This window comes from Zootoca vivipara, chromosome 10 (assembly GCF_963506605.1).
Source record: "Zootoca vivipara chromosome 10, rZooViv1.1, whole genome shotgun sequence".
In the NCBI taxonomy this organism is placed as follows: Eukaryota; Metazoa; Chordata; class Lepidosauria; order Squamata; family Lacertidae; genus Zootoca; species Zootoca vivipara.
In genome coordinates this window covers 35,172,119-35,187,286 of record NC_083285.1, presented here as the reverse complement: position 1 = coordinate 35,187,286, position 15,168 = coordinate 35,172,119, and the positions used below count along the sequence as shown (strand labels likewise).

General features: G+C 42.4%; 1 protein-coding gene across 1 annotated transcript in view; it reads left to right on the top strand.

Annotated features, from left to right (window-relative positions):
• The window catches only part of KITLG (KIT ligand), an 89,426-nt gene that overhangs the window by 59,370 nt on the left and 14,888 nt on the right, over positions 1 to 15,168 (top strand). The window contains exons 3-6 of the mRNA XM_035127402.2: positions 5,219 to 5,281; positions 10,356 to 10,535; positions 12,681 to 12,843; positions 13,644 to 13,733. Coding sequence (XP_034983293.2) covers positions 5,219 to 5,281; positions 10,356 to 10,535; positions 12,681 to 12,843; positions 13,644 to 13,733 — 496 coding nt within the window. The remainder of the gene's footprint in view (positions 1 to 5,218; positions 5,282 to 10,355; positions 10,536 to 12,680; positions 12,844 to 13,643; positions 13,734 to 15,168) is intronic.

Genomic DNA, 15,168 nt, shown 5'->3' with positions numbered 1-15,168 from the left:
CAGTGGAAAACTTTGCTTTTTAAACAAGCTTTTGATTCTGTTGCTGCTGTATTGATTAGTTGGTGCTGCTCTTTTGATGCTGTTTCTAAGTTTGTGTGTCAGTGATTAAATTACTGTGATGGTTTTCTGTGCTCCTGTAACACATTAAGTTGCCATTCTTTATGATGCCATCAACAAGAGGTGGCCATCAATTTGCTCATAATCTTTGGCATCTTTTTAAACCTTTGGAATCCTTCTTCAAACACCCCTCCTTTGTGACCTTCCTTTTCACTGTCTGAAGCCAATTCTGCCATCTGAAAGGAACTCACACCAGCCCTTTCTCCTTTTCCTCCTTCTGTCTTCTCTTGAACCACCCCACCTTCTCTTGATCATCCTACGACAACCTTTCCAACTCTTCTCGTTGTTTGTTTTTAATTTGCACCCTGAAAACTCTGACTGTGAGTAACAACAAATTAAATTTTACAACTTGCATTAAGTGAATTTTAAAAGCACACTAAAATTATAAAAGCACACTAAAATTATGAAAGCACACTTGAAACTTTTGGGAAAGCTTCCAAGGGAAAAGGGTCCCACGGTTGTAGATTGTGATAGTGATCATAAAGCTCAATAAAACTCTTCTGGTCTAGGTATCACCTGGGTGTTTGTCAGGATTGTTGCACATGCAGAACATGCACTATGTTGTGTTAGCAGAGCAGGTCTGCAGATCATTTTCTGCTTATGCAAGGAAGGGATGCAAAGTGAGTGGTCATTCAGTGCTTCCAGAGTACTTGTGCACATACTAATGAAAGAGGAGATTCCTCTCTGTATCAGAAGTACTATATGTTGCACTAATCATGGGACCTTTTCCCCCAAAGGTATCTGCAACCAGAGGTTCCCCTTTTATATATATAAAAAGGTGCCACCCTTGGAGTGAATGATAGAAGGGATACTACTGTCCTCCGGCATTTTCCACCTGAGGCATCTGCCTCCCTCTGTCTAGTGGTAGGGCTGGCCAAGCTCAACTTATATCGAAATGTATGTGCTAAGATAGTTCATTTTTTGGTAAGAAACACTTTACAGTTTCATAGTCTACTCACACTGGAAACATCATATCTAAACTATTAACATTAGGCAAACAAAACAAATAAAGCCTTGGCTAAGTATATAATACATGTGTTTGTCATTTAGTGTATGTAATTGCTTATAGCAATCATTGCAGCCTTTCAACCTGAGTTGCAAGAGCAAAACGTTCAATGTTCCTTCCCAAAACAAACTTACGGATCAGATATTCATTCTTGATCCTGCCCTGCAGCAATGCTACTGCTGAACACATAAACATTTATTGTACTGATAATTCGGTAATGGTTAATCCCACTTCATCTTTCTGCAGCTTTCCCCAAATCCTCCTAGTAGAAACCAGCTGGAGAAAATGGCTCAGGGCACATCACATAAAGGAGGAAAAGGACACAGAAGCGCCGCAGAGCTGAGGTGCTGGGTAGTAAACAGTCCTCAAAATAATTGGAGTAGGCCCACACTCCATATGGTCTGTTGGAGGGTGGTGAGGAAGGCTGGTGGGGATTATGACTGGTGAGAACCCCAAGCTCCAAATACAGAGGCTTGGAGGTCTACATTCTGCCTCTGGGCTTTGAGGTACCCCCACCCCACCACCACCGCTTAGCCCAGGCACTGAGGTCCTCCTCCGAGGGTCTTCTGCAGGTTCCCTCACTGCAAGAAGTGAAGTTACAGGGAACCAGGCAGAGGGCCTTCTCAGCAGTGGCACCCTCCCTGTGGAAGACCCTCCTTTCAGATGTCAAGGAAATAAAGAACTACACAACTTTTAGAAGACATCTGAAGGCAGCCCTATATCAGGAAGATTTTAATGTTTGATGTTTTATTATGTTTTTGATATATGTTGTTAGATGCCCAGAGTGGCTAGGGAAACCCAGCCAGATGAGTGGGGAATAAATAATAATAATAATAATAATAATAATAATAATAATAATAATAATAATAATAATTGTAGGGATGGCTTGCAGGGTGATGGCACACCCTCCCCCGCAGCATAAGACAAGCCACAGCTTGTCTAGCCGCCATGCCCACTCTTTGTCCTTTTGTCTCCTCAGCAGTGTTCTGTGCCCTGACCTTTACCCTCCTTTGCAAAGGTATTTTCCCCTGCAATGGAAACATGACGTGGTGGAGCAAGTTGGGGAGATAACTAGGCATCACCCAGGGGTGTAAAGGGCAAAGCCTTGAATGTATATTGCATCTCTTGCTAATAAAGAGAGGCTCTGCGTAGCTCAAAGTTAACTTGTTCCTGCACAGCTCAATTGCATCCCAACTCCCATGTTGTCTCCTTATTTCTACAAATATTAATAATAATAATCCACTATTTTGTCTTCCTTTTGAGGAGACTTGTAGTCCAGTATTATCATCATGGCATAGTGGGTTTTCCTAGGGAAATGTAGGGATGGGGAATCTGTGAAGTTGATTGTAGCAGCATTGCAGTTAATGAAAGGCTGAAGGGGGGGGGGGGTCGGGGCAATTGAGAGCTGCAGTAGTGCATAAAAGGTAAAGGTAAAGGGGCCCCTGACCATCAGGTCCAGTCGTGTCCGACTCTGGGGTTGCGGCGCTCATCTCGCTCTATAGGCCGAGGGAGCCGGTGTTTGTCCGCAGACAGCTTCCGGGTCATGTGGCCAGCATGACAAAGCCGCTTCTGGCGAACCAGAGCAACACACGGAAACGCCGTTTACCTTCCCGCCGGAGCGGTCCCTATTTATCTATTTGCACTTTGATGTGCTTTCGAACTGCTAGGTTGGCAGGAGCTGGGACCGAGCAACGGGAGCTCACCCCGTTGCAGGGATTCGAACTGCCGACCTTCTGATCAGCAAGCCCTAGACTCTGTGCATTAACCCACAGCACCACCTGGGTCCCCTTTTCTATGCAGTAGTGCATAGAAAAGCATTATCTGGGTGCCTGGCCCAACCACAGATGGCCAGCAGGTCTACTCATTGAGAAATGATGGAGAGGTAGACCTGGAGTACAAGTTTCCTAGTGACAAGCTCTACCCAGGCCTCACTATTGCTCGGTCATCAGCTCTACCAGAAATGGCAGGCCTGTTTCCTGATTCTAGTTATGTATGTTTTGTTTGGAGTACAGTGGTACCTCGGGTTACAGACGCTTCAGGTTACAGATGCTGCTAACCCAGAAATAGTACCTCGGGTTAAGAACTTTGCTTCAGGATGAGAACAGAAATTGCGCGGCAGCGGCAGCAGCAGCAGCAGCAGCAGCGGGAGGCCCCATTAGCTAAAGTGGTACCTCAGGTTAAGAACAGTTTCAGGTTAAGAACGGATTAAGTTCTTAACCCAAGGTACCACTGTACTATATATACAGCTTGGCATGCAAATAGAGAAGCAGGCAGGTGAAGGGGATTGGTCTACTGAGCTAGTGACAGAAAAAACGATGTTCATTCTGTGTTAAGAGCCTAATTAATTAGATATCTAGGCTGGGAAACCCCTGGAGAACTAGTGCCAGTTTGAATGGATAGGTTTCCCCAACCTGTTGGCTCTTGTTGGACTATCCCTCTCACCAGCTGGAGTAGTAGACTATTTCCCCTCCTTCTTAGGTGTCTGAAAGTGTCTCTGTTGCCAGAGAAGTGGCACCCAAAGACATCTGAAGCATTATTTTGCAGAAGAATTTATGCCACAAGCAGCCAAAGTGGCTCATCTGCTCTGTGTGATGGTGGCCTGCCAAGGTCATGACAATTTTCCAGTTCCCATGCAGGAAGCAGGTGCTTTACAGAGCACCTTGCAAGTTCCATGTGAGGAGTCACAAGTAGTGTTGGAGTTGGTTGCTTACCAGATTACTGAACCAGGAACAGCCCATTGCAAATGGGTTAAGGAAGTGGGTACAAACGTGTACAACTGTCTCCCTGACTGAGGTCTTGAAAGGTCTTACTGAATTTCACATGCGGGCAAGATTTATGTAAATTTCCCAGCTGTTGGCTCTGGACCTTTAAATTGTAAGGGTCTATACAAGTGCTTTCTGTGACATCAGAGGAGGCATGCAACCTTCAAAGAAGATCAGCTAACAGTGTTAAGAGAGGCAGGACAGGCAAATACCTTGGAAATCAAGGAAGGTAATGCAAGGCTGAAAGGGTTGGAGGATTAGGATTCTGAGACGGATCATTCTAAGTATGATCTTTGCTGAGATCCTATCCACGTGATCACTTTGGACTTGCTGTGACTTGGACATAGATGAGACCGCAATACTCCAACTCTATTTGATATACAATTCCATAAATAATTTGCAATTAAGGGAAGTTTTCTGAGTCAGACACCATGCATATATATTATCCACTGTCATGCACAAGCTGTCTTATGCTGAGTTGTTTTCTGTTTAGAAGTAATGCTCTTACTCCTTGACTCTGTAGCCTTGACCACTTACGGTTTTGGGTTTTTTTTAAAAAAAACTGTGCGTGAAAAGTGCTTGACAGGCCCTGATGCCGGTAAAGTAGATTGTATACATAATGCATGCCAATTCTTGTAGTGCTTGTTGATCTGGAACAAATTTAATCTTGCAGTGACCTTTCTTAAAGGAATATACAGTTGCTGACATTGCTAAGTATCAAGTACCTTCCCGCATACCGAGTATGGAAAACAATGTATTCCCTTTTGCTATTGCTGGATCCCAAATTATCTGCTATCAGGATGGTGAGAAATACAGGGTGGGATTCGACTAGTGGATGCCTGCGCAAGGACTTCCGCTAACACAGTGGGGCTTTCCCTCCTCTTCTGCCCCCATCTCCCCAAACTGGCTTAGGGGAATCAGGAGAACCTTAAGAACAGAGTATGGGGGAATCATTCCATCTGGCAAGCTGAAAATCTTCTCCAACAATGACTGGGATGAGGAATTAGCAGCCTTTCCCAATAACCTACCGTTCCAGTTCAGAATTCAGGTGTAACAGAAAATAAGCACAAGCCATGATGAGTCTTGGATTCATGCACCACCTTTGTATAGGGTTTCATTGGACTCCAATTCCCATCAGCCCAAGTCAACATGGCCAGTGGCCAGGGATGATGGGAGTTTTAGTCCAGCAGCATCTGAAGAGCTATGCATTTCCCACCCCTGCCATAGCAGAACATTTAATGATCTTTTTCTATATAGCAGGTAATTAAATTTAAGCTTTATTTTATATAGAATTACTAAATAACCTTTAATATCCTTTATTGTCTGTCTGTAGGTTGGAAATCTTCCAAATGATTATATGATAACCCTTAAATATGTCCGGAAGATGGACAGTCTGGTATGTACAACCGCTTGAATTATATTCTTTGTAAAACAAGCAAGGGAGTCATTGATGATTCTTGCTTTCTGCTCTTATGAGATTAGAACTTCAGGTTTTGTTAAAGCTCTTACTAAACAGAGGCTTTTCAAAAGCCATTTACTTCAAAAGATACTGATCAGTACTAAGACTCAATGGTTTCTGTGGGTGAGTTAAGCTTAAACCAGGAGTGGCTAAGCTTCAGCCCAGCTCACCCCATGACCCCCACAAATTTGGGCAGACCTGAGAAGGGAAAGTATATGCAATGCTTTGCCCAGCCCAACACCCTCATTGGGACAGAAATTACCTCCTCACCCAGTATCGGATCAGTCATTTAATGCATGGAGGTGAGCTTTAATCACACTTCTTCAAATAATCTGCCCAAATCCACTGATGAGGAGGCCTATGTTCCCATGTGTGTATTCTATGAGGGGCTACCTTTGAAGGTGACTCGGAAACTACAACTAATCCAAAATGCGGCAGCTAGACTAGTGACTGGGAGTGGCCGCTGAGACCATATAACACCAGGCCTGGGAGACCTACATTGGCTCCCAGTGCATTTCCAAGCACAATTCAAAGTGTTGGTGTGGACCTTTAAAGCCCTAAACGGCCTCAGCCCAGTATACCTGAAGGAGCGTCTCCACCCCCATTGTTCAGCCCGGGCACTGAGGTCCAGTGCTGAGGGCCTTCTGGCGGTTCCCTCACTGTGAGAAGTGATATTACAGGGAACAAGCAGAGGGCCTTCTCAGTGGTCAGATGTCAAGGAAATAAACAACTATCTGACTTTTAGAAGACATCTGAAGGCAACCCTGTTTAGGGAAGTTTTTAATGTTTTTAATGTTTGAAGTTTTATTCTGTTTTTAATGTTCTGTTGGAAGCTGCCCAGAGTGGCTGGGGAAACCCAGCCAGATGGGATGGGGTAATAATAAATAATAAATAAATAAATTATTATTATTATTATTATTATTATTTGAGAGAGTTTATGCAAGAGTGTGGGATGGCAATGCCCCCTTTTGGCCACACCCAGAAAGGGATGCTCTGCCCCGAACCTGGACCACAGGTGATTGCCCTCAGGGGGGGGGGGCAACAGCTAACAACCCCTGGCTTAAACCTTTCCCCTTACCATTAACCACACTATATTTCTGCTTAAGAGTGCCCCATATCTTTTGTTTAGTGATAAAATGCAATAAATGCTCATTAGTGTGCAAGACAGAGAATATAGATTTTTGGTGTGAATCTTTGATTTATATTTTCGATCCTATTGTACAGTGACTTTGGCAGCAAAAGGGATAAGCCTATGTATAATCACAGTGGAAATCCACATAAGACATTGTCAGAGATAAAGGAGGTGAACAGCTTCTTTAGTTGTGATAATTATTATGATTATCTCTTTAATGAATGCACGGGGTAATCAAAAGTATATTTTATTTCCCTGACATATATGCCTTTCTTTGTTGTTTTCTTGCATAATTCTGCCATTCCTAAACACTCCTTATTCCAATGTAATATTCATGCTGTTTTGGAAATATCCAGATGGTATTCAGAATCTAAAAAAAAAAAAAATAAGTGTTGAATTCAATGTTAATCTTATTCACAGTAGAAACTTCGGACATAATTAAAGGCCATTGTTACATTTTGTTTATTGAGTTCAGTGGTTCTACTCATGAGTATAATTTAGTTGAATAAAACTCGAAATGCCTGCAAATTTTGTTAGCCTTGGTAAGAGCTCTTAAGTGCTGTATTGTTTGGTTTTGTGAGCAATATTAACACAGGGACACTTCCCCTCAGAATAACATTGTTTTGAGTGGCAAAAACCTATTTATGAGATTGGTTAATTTTGCATTAGTAGGTATTTTCTAAACTACATTTAGAACGCAATAATTAATCCTACAACTGGTATTATTAACACCTCAGTTGTGTTAATAACAATGCCACAAGGGTTAAATTCCATTTCCAGAAAGAGACTCCCTCCTTTTTAGGTCATAGCTGCCAAGTTATCCCTTTTTTAAAGGGATTTTCCCTTATGCTGAATAGGCTTCCTCGCGAGAAAAGGGAAAACTTGGCAGCTATGTTTTTAGGTGGTGTTGGAAGATGTTTTCAAATGGGGGAACATAGCTCCTTTCTTCCGCTAATGCACTCCCTGCCCCCAACAAATAATAAAAAATATTATTATTAAAATTGTAGTAACAGTAATAGCTAAGAACAGAAAGTGTCAAATTGATAGAGATTGCCCAACCAGTAGGGGGAAAAGGTGGAAAAGCTGCCAGAGCAAGTATCCAGATATATTAAGTGATAAAATAGGGAGGGGAGGAGGCTGGATATAGAACTGGGGGTGGGACAAGAAAAAGAGGAGATAGGATATTGGTGGGAATCATTACTTCTTGGACTGCTGTGTGAGCCTCTCAACATTGCTGCCTGCCTGATGTATGGAACATGCTTTGCATTGAAAGATCTCCTCCAGGTTGATCTGCAAAAGTATCCCGACTGAGACCATCAAAATTGCTGCCAGTCTGTGCAGACAATGCTGAGCTAGGCTGAACCAAGGCTCTGACTTGGTATAATGCAGTGTGCTATGTTTCTTTGATCTTCATGCTGCGCTTGTGCGTTCCCAAGGCACCCAGCTGGCCAGCATAAGAAATGATGGTCCTTTGGTCTGATCCAGCACGGCTGTTCTGAGTTTCTTTTGCCTGAGGTCCCTAGTTCCTTCCACTATCCCCCCCCCAGTGTTCCAGAATGCAGAACTGCGGTTATCAATATATCCACATCAGTGGAGCAGCTTTTTGTTTTCATACTCGTGGTGCAGTTTTCTCACAATAATGTTCAGTGCCTTAAATTAAAACCACATGGACACTGAAACATCTGGACCATTCTGGACCGTTCTTGACAATAGTTAGGATGTGTCTAATACTAGAAGTGGTCGTTCATAAATTCCATTGGTGTGTTTTCATGCTGCCTCATCCACACAGTGTACAGTACAGCTCTGCTTTGATGAACAAGAAAGCCAAAGCTGCAGATCATCAGTATTATAACAGTAAAGATAAAGAGACCCCATTAGGTCCAGTTGTGACCGACTCTGGGATTGCAGCGCACATCTCGCTCTATTGGCTGAGGGAGCCGGCATACAGCTTCCGGGTCATGTGGCCAGCATGACTAAGCTGCTTCTGGTGAACCAGAGCAGCAAACGGAAACGCTGTTTACCTTCCCGCCGGAGTGGTACCTATTTATCTACTTGCACTTTGACGTGCTTTCGATCTGCTAGGTTGGCAGGAGCTGGGACCAAGCAATGGGAGCTCACCCCGTCGTGGGGATTTGAACTGCCGACCTTCTGATCGTCAAGCCCTAGGCTCTGTGGTTTAACCCTCAGCGCCACCCGCGTCCCAGTACCTCCCTTCAAAACATCTAATGAAGTTCTTATAGAACCATAGAATTGTAGGATTGGAAGATATCTCGTGGATCATCTAGTCCAACCCCCTGCAATGCAAGAATCTCAACTAAAGGATCTGTGTCAGATGGCCATCCAGCCTCTGCTTATAATAAACTGCCAATGAAGTCTGCTCCACTGTCAAACAGCTCTTACAGACAGAAAGTTCTTCCTGGTATTTAGTAGAAATCTCCTGTCTTGTAACTTGAAACTATTGGTTTGGGTCCTACCCTCTGGGGCAGGAGAAAACAAGCTTTCTCCACCTTCCATGTGACAGCCCTTAAATCAGTTTTAAACTGAAATCAATATGTGGGGGAGGGAAAGGTGGAACAAGCACAATTAGCTCGCTTTCAGTCAACTGAAGAAATATATTAGTTTCTGGCACTTGGTGCAACAAAAAATATTCCAAGCCAAAATGTGTCAGCAACACAAATCTATAAAATGCATCCAGTGCCAACATTTTTTTAAAAAAAAATTAATGTATTGCAAATTACTTTCAGCCAAGCATCTAATTCTGTGGGCCAAAAAGCAAATGTACAAACTGCAAAGAATAGTGTGGGTGGGTGGGTGCTGCTCAGTTAAAGGCCAAATGAAGTCTGTTCGCTGGCAGGAACAGTAAGTAAAATGGTTTTAGTGTGTGTATGTGTGTGTGTATATTCTTGCATGTGCAAACGGAAGCATGCATGAGGAAGAAGCTTCTTCTGTGAGTGTTGAAAAAGATAGGGTGGGTAATCCAAGTTTTGTGGATTGCTCAGTTGGTTAGAGCATAGTGCTGATAACTCCAAGGTTGCAGGTTCGATCCCCATATGGGACAGCTTCATTGCATAAACTTGATGTTCTTTACTGAAAGTTAGTGTTTGTAGGAGTGATTCTACAGTATTGGTTTGTTTGCTTCTGACATCTCTGTTTGCTCTCAGTGACGAAGAGTTGGACACGACTAAACAACAACAACAACAACAAGATTTTTGCAGTAGCTAGAATCCAGTGAAATCAAGAGGGCCAAAGGTTCTCCATCCCTGCCCTGTGCAGCTCCACCAAATTCTTGTATTAAAGATCTCAAATTGTGTTTTAGTTGTGAGCGTTAGTAAACCATGTTTGACACTGAGATAGACAAATTCAAGACATAAATTGTGGGATGGTGGGGGTTGCATAATGCACTTTACAGCAAAAGTGTCTTGTGGAACCTAATGTGAAGATACACTTTTTTGAAAAGAAGGAGTATAGAATAATTAGAAGAATAAAAGGCATAATAATCAATCTACAAGTCATTGTGTAAAGAAGAACAAGATTGTGTGTTAGATTCCCACATACTACAGTGTGAAAGAAGTTAAATGCTAGCAGTGATTTTTTTGACAGCTTTGAAGCTGGTAGACACAGGGATAAAGCCGAACAGGCAACATCTACTGACAGTCATGGCTGACCTAGTTATGTTAAGAAGGACTGTCAGGAATTCCAAAAAGGATTCAAGAAAACAGCAGGTAATCTAATGGCAGCTGAATTTTCAATTTGACAAAGTGCAAGCTAATACCTATTGGAAAGGACACGTTAATCGACTTTTACACACTTTAAATTGCTTAAACAGTTGTGTGTGGAGTGTAATCTCTCTCTCTCTTTTCTTTTTATCACCCCTGACAGCCTAATCATTGTTGGTTGTATCTGATGGTTCCTGAACTGTCAGCGAGTCTGAATAATCTTCTGCACAGATTTAAAGACTTTTCAGATATGTCAGATGTCTTAAGTAATTACTCAATCATCAATAATCTCACAAGGATCATCAATGATCTAATGGCATGCCTGTCTACTAATAAAAATAAGGTAATAATCTAAGATTAATCTTCTCTCCTCCTGATTGCAAAATAATACCATTGTGGGTAGAGAGCAGACCAGAACAGAATAGACTGGTTTGTATGTAGTAGGAAGGATCCTGGCTACTCTTCAGCACCTGCTTCAATCTCTGCCTCCTGCACAGCCAGGCAAAAGACTTCTGCAATGCTTCATTTTGCCTTCAGAGAAATCCCAGCTCTTAATGTACAAACCAAAGACATTTATTTTAAAGTTGTTAATTAAACAAGTCAGTTTGCAGTTCGATTGTTTTAAAATTTTTGAATTTGTTTTAAACCATGATCTGTAGTTCACAGGCAACAAGAAGCCAGGATTTTCTAAAAGTGAAACTAAATGCTGCAGAGGTCCTTTCCCCAAACATAGTAGAAAGGGGGGTGGGGGTGGGAAACACAAGCCCAAGACTGCTTGGACTTGCCCCTGCTTGTGCCTGTATCACTAAATCTTTATTGAGTGTTACACGGAAACTATCTTGTCTCTAGGATTGTTTCACTTTGTACTAGTTTTTTGCTATTATATTTAAGCCCCTCACCCTGCCTGCAACTTTCCTATCCACTTTTTATCATTCATTTCAGTGTGATTCTGTGCATGCCTACTCTGAAGTAAGCCCAATTGAGCTCAATAGCACTCATTCCCAAGTAAGCATTTTTGGGATTGCATCCTTAATATTTGACTGGGGATGCAGTACTACTTTTAATATATGGATGGACTCCTTGTTGTCTCGGAGACACTTAGGCTAGGCTCCACACACCTAAGGAAGCTCTGGACATCTACAGAACTATTTTTAAAATCTAAGTGAGTTTCTGAAGCAGTTTTATACATGCCACCTGCATAGCTTGTGTGTGCGTGTGCCTGTTTCCAAAAGCAAAGTCGCTGCATATTTGAGCCATTGGGAATGACTAAAACTGATTTTAAAATTCTGTTCAAGGACTGTTTCACCCAAAATTTAAGTGATAGCAATCTTACAGATGTTACTGGCATAGAACATTATACTGTAGAAGTAATTATGCCCTCATATAGATCTCCCATGGTGTTGAAGGCAGGCAGGTGTAAAACCTGACCTTGTTTCAGCCACATGGATTCATGTGTATTTATTACTGTGTGATTAAACTACTGTGGCACATTCTACGTGGAGTTGCTCTGGAAAACAACCTGTAAACCACAGTTGGTGCAAAATGCCACTGCCACGATTTTGACGGGGGCCAAGTGGTGAGTTCATTCACCCCTTTTCTTTTATAGTTGCACCAGCTGCCATATGATTTAGGTGTGCAATTCAAGGTACTAGGTATTCCCTTTAAAGACCTAAACATCTTGGGATCAAGTTATATCAGTGTCAGTCACTGCCCACATGAATCTGCCTTCATACCCTCTTATGCATGTCAATACCTTGGAGTCAGCTAGACGGGTAAAGAAAAAGCAATTTATATGCATTGTATGTGCGATATAACATTGTGCCACCAGATGGTGACGTGGAGTCCCATTTTTCTCTACCTGTTTTCCCTGTTTAAATGTACAACGCTTTAAACCGAAACACTTCTTTGATGAGTCTAGATTCAGCCCCTTCTGTGTTATGATTGGTGGCCAAAGGACTTTTCGGTGGCAGCACTCTGCATGTGGAACTCCCTGCCCCATGAATTTAAGATTATTGTCTTAACTTGTGTTCTGCTGGCTTAAATGAGGGGGGAAGCAGGGTATGAATCTTAGTATAAAAAAGTAAACAAACGCATGGGACTGATCAGGAAAGTATTGCGCAATCTGGCCCAAGGTATCCCCATGTTTACAATACACAAAGTCACCATGTTTTAGTAGTTAACTGAAATATCATGTTAAAGAAGTATGATGTAACTGAGAACCATATTGTTTGAAGCCAGTTTTGCCATTAACTGCTAAAGTTTTGCAGCGAGAAAGAAATCAATTGCAATCCAGGGAGCAGAGCTTTTGCATCAAGGAAAATGTGTCCAACTGAATTTGACCTTTATAATTTACAATTTTGACCTCCCAGTCTGTACCACCTGTTAAACACATTTCCATCTATTCATGATCCATACAATTTCACGCTGTGATAGCTCAGCTTATCTGTGCTTCCTTTACAAATGGATTTTGTTATTTTTCTCCCCTTAGAACTTTAGAAAATATAATGACCATCTTTATGAAGAAGGTAAATTCTTTCCAGAAGAGTTCTTTAAGCACTTTAATAGCACTATTGATGTCTACAAAAGCATTGCAAAGGCACCAGAACAGAGCGACTGTGTTCTGCTTTCAGCAAGAGAGCCCTCCCCAAATGGTAAGACTTCATTTTTATATGGATGTGTCCTCAAATGCCACAAAGTCTGATCATTTATGGTCTCTGGGAAGCTATCTCAGGGGCTGGAGGAAATATCTAATCTCCCACTCTGACATTGAAGAGATTTCTCAGATTTTGGAGAAGGAGGTCCAATATCAAATTTCCCTGGTCTGCCAGCATGAAAACATTTGATGTCCTGGCCCAACTGCTTTCCGAGTTCCGAGGTCCATAGGGACAGTTCATGGGCATGTTGTAGAGGACTGGGTGGTATCCCAGACCACCTGTGACTTTTCTTTCCATCCCATCAATCTAGGTTCTCACTGGGAGTTGCAAAATAGACAGAGAACCCTATGAGTGTCCGCCAAACTCACTTTCGCCCTGCAGGAATGAGCCCAGTAGGGCTTTGGCTGGACAGCTAAACTACCTGTGGATTGACCCGCATGCCAACTTCAGGACTGCACTGTTAGCAACACTGTGCCAATTCTGTATAATATGGCACATATAGTTATATATAGCTGCAGCTGACTATATATGGACATAGTTCTTTCTAGTAGTGACAATGAGCTGCTTAGCTTGGGGCAAAGCTGAATATTTTTTAAAAGCAGGTGTGTGTGTGTGTGTGTGTCACTGTTAACTATTCAGTTAACCAATTCTTGTTACCCACATTTTTTTTTGCATTGTTCCTATTGGTCAATATTGTTTGCAAACAGTTCTATTGACTTGGTTAAATGCTATAATACAGGCAAAATAATCTGCAGTTTTCCAAAATATAGACCACCAATCCACTCTGTTTCTCTTAGATGCCCGCAACAGTGTCACAGAGCCAATTTTGTTACATCCTGTTGCTGCCAGCTCTCTTAAGAATGACAGCAGTGGCGATAGCAGCGAGCGTAAGTATAAACTATTGCACCCATTTGCATTTGATTCATTCAGGGGGAAACAACTGTATTGTGCAGGGAATGGGTGTGTGTTGTCAGTATCTTATGTGGCATAGTGGTTAGAGTGCTGGACTTAGGACTTAGGACTTGGGAGACAGGGGTTCAAATGCACACTGACCCATGAAACTCACTGGGTGGACTTGCTCTCAGGCTAACAGAGGTTATTGTGAGGAAGAGAAGTATGAGTTCCTCGGAGGACAGGTAGAATATCAACTAAATAAATAAATCAGCATTTATGCTTGCAAAGGAATACAGTTTATTGCAAGCACATTGTGCAGTTATAAGTGTTAGTAAGTAGTAATAACACTTAGAATTGACATTACTTCTAAGGTAGAGGCAGCAACATAGTGAGAAAGAACACATGGGTTTTTTTAAAAAAAAATGTTGCTATAAGGCAAGTGTGGGGAATGTTTGTCCATCCAGATACTGCCGAACTACAACTCCCATCAACCCTGACCTTTGGCAATGCTTGATGGGGCTGAAAGTTGTACTACTTCAAAAGCATCTGGAGGGACAAAGGTTCCCCACAGCTGGTACAAGTTATGGTATATAATGGCGCTAATTAGGAGTTGAAGGATGGGGTCCATATTGCAAATTATTGGCTGGTATTATTAACACCACAACTGTGGAATCTGCTTCCCAGTCAAGTTCAAGAGACCTTGGCTATGTTCATATCATACATTTAAAGCGCATGGCTTTCCCCTAAGAATTCTGGGACTTGTAGTTTACCCCTCACAGAGCTATGGTTCCCAACACCCTAAATAAACTACAGTTCCTGGGACTCTTTGGAGGAAGCCTTGAGCTTTAAATGTATGTTATGGTTGTGAGCTACCTCTCTCTTAGCACTATATTACATTGCTGGAAGGTTTCGGGAGTATATGATAAATACCGTACACAAGGTCCTGTTTCAGGCTTCTGGGAACCTTGTTAGGGGCTGGAAATACACATTAACATCTAATATCACGATGGCTCATAATTCTGGATGTTGCCATGTGAAGTTGTGTCTCAAGAGCCAGAACGATAGTTGCACAGTGGACAACCAAAGAAGGGCAAGCTACTATTCTGCTTAACCATCTGGCTGTGATGGTAAGCCAAGCTGAATCCAAGTCAGGGGTTTGCCTTGTTAAAATGTGCAGAAAAAAGGCAGGTGTGTGAGGGCATTTACAGGTTATCCATGTGTGTGTAGGGGGGGGCAGAGATATAACTCCAGGGGTTTGTCTCCTGCAATGGGCAACTTTCCTCCTCCCTGGGGGGGTGGCACCCCACCTGCATCGCTGTTCTAGGACTGTCCACTCTGCTCTATCGAGAAATTCATCACCTTGCCCAGTAGCTTGAAGTGTGGATATAGGTGGGCCTCAAATTTCTGTACTTTCTCTTTCAGTAAGGC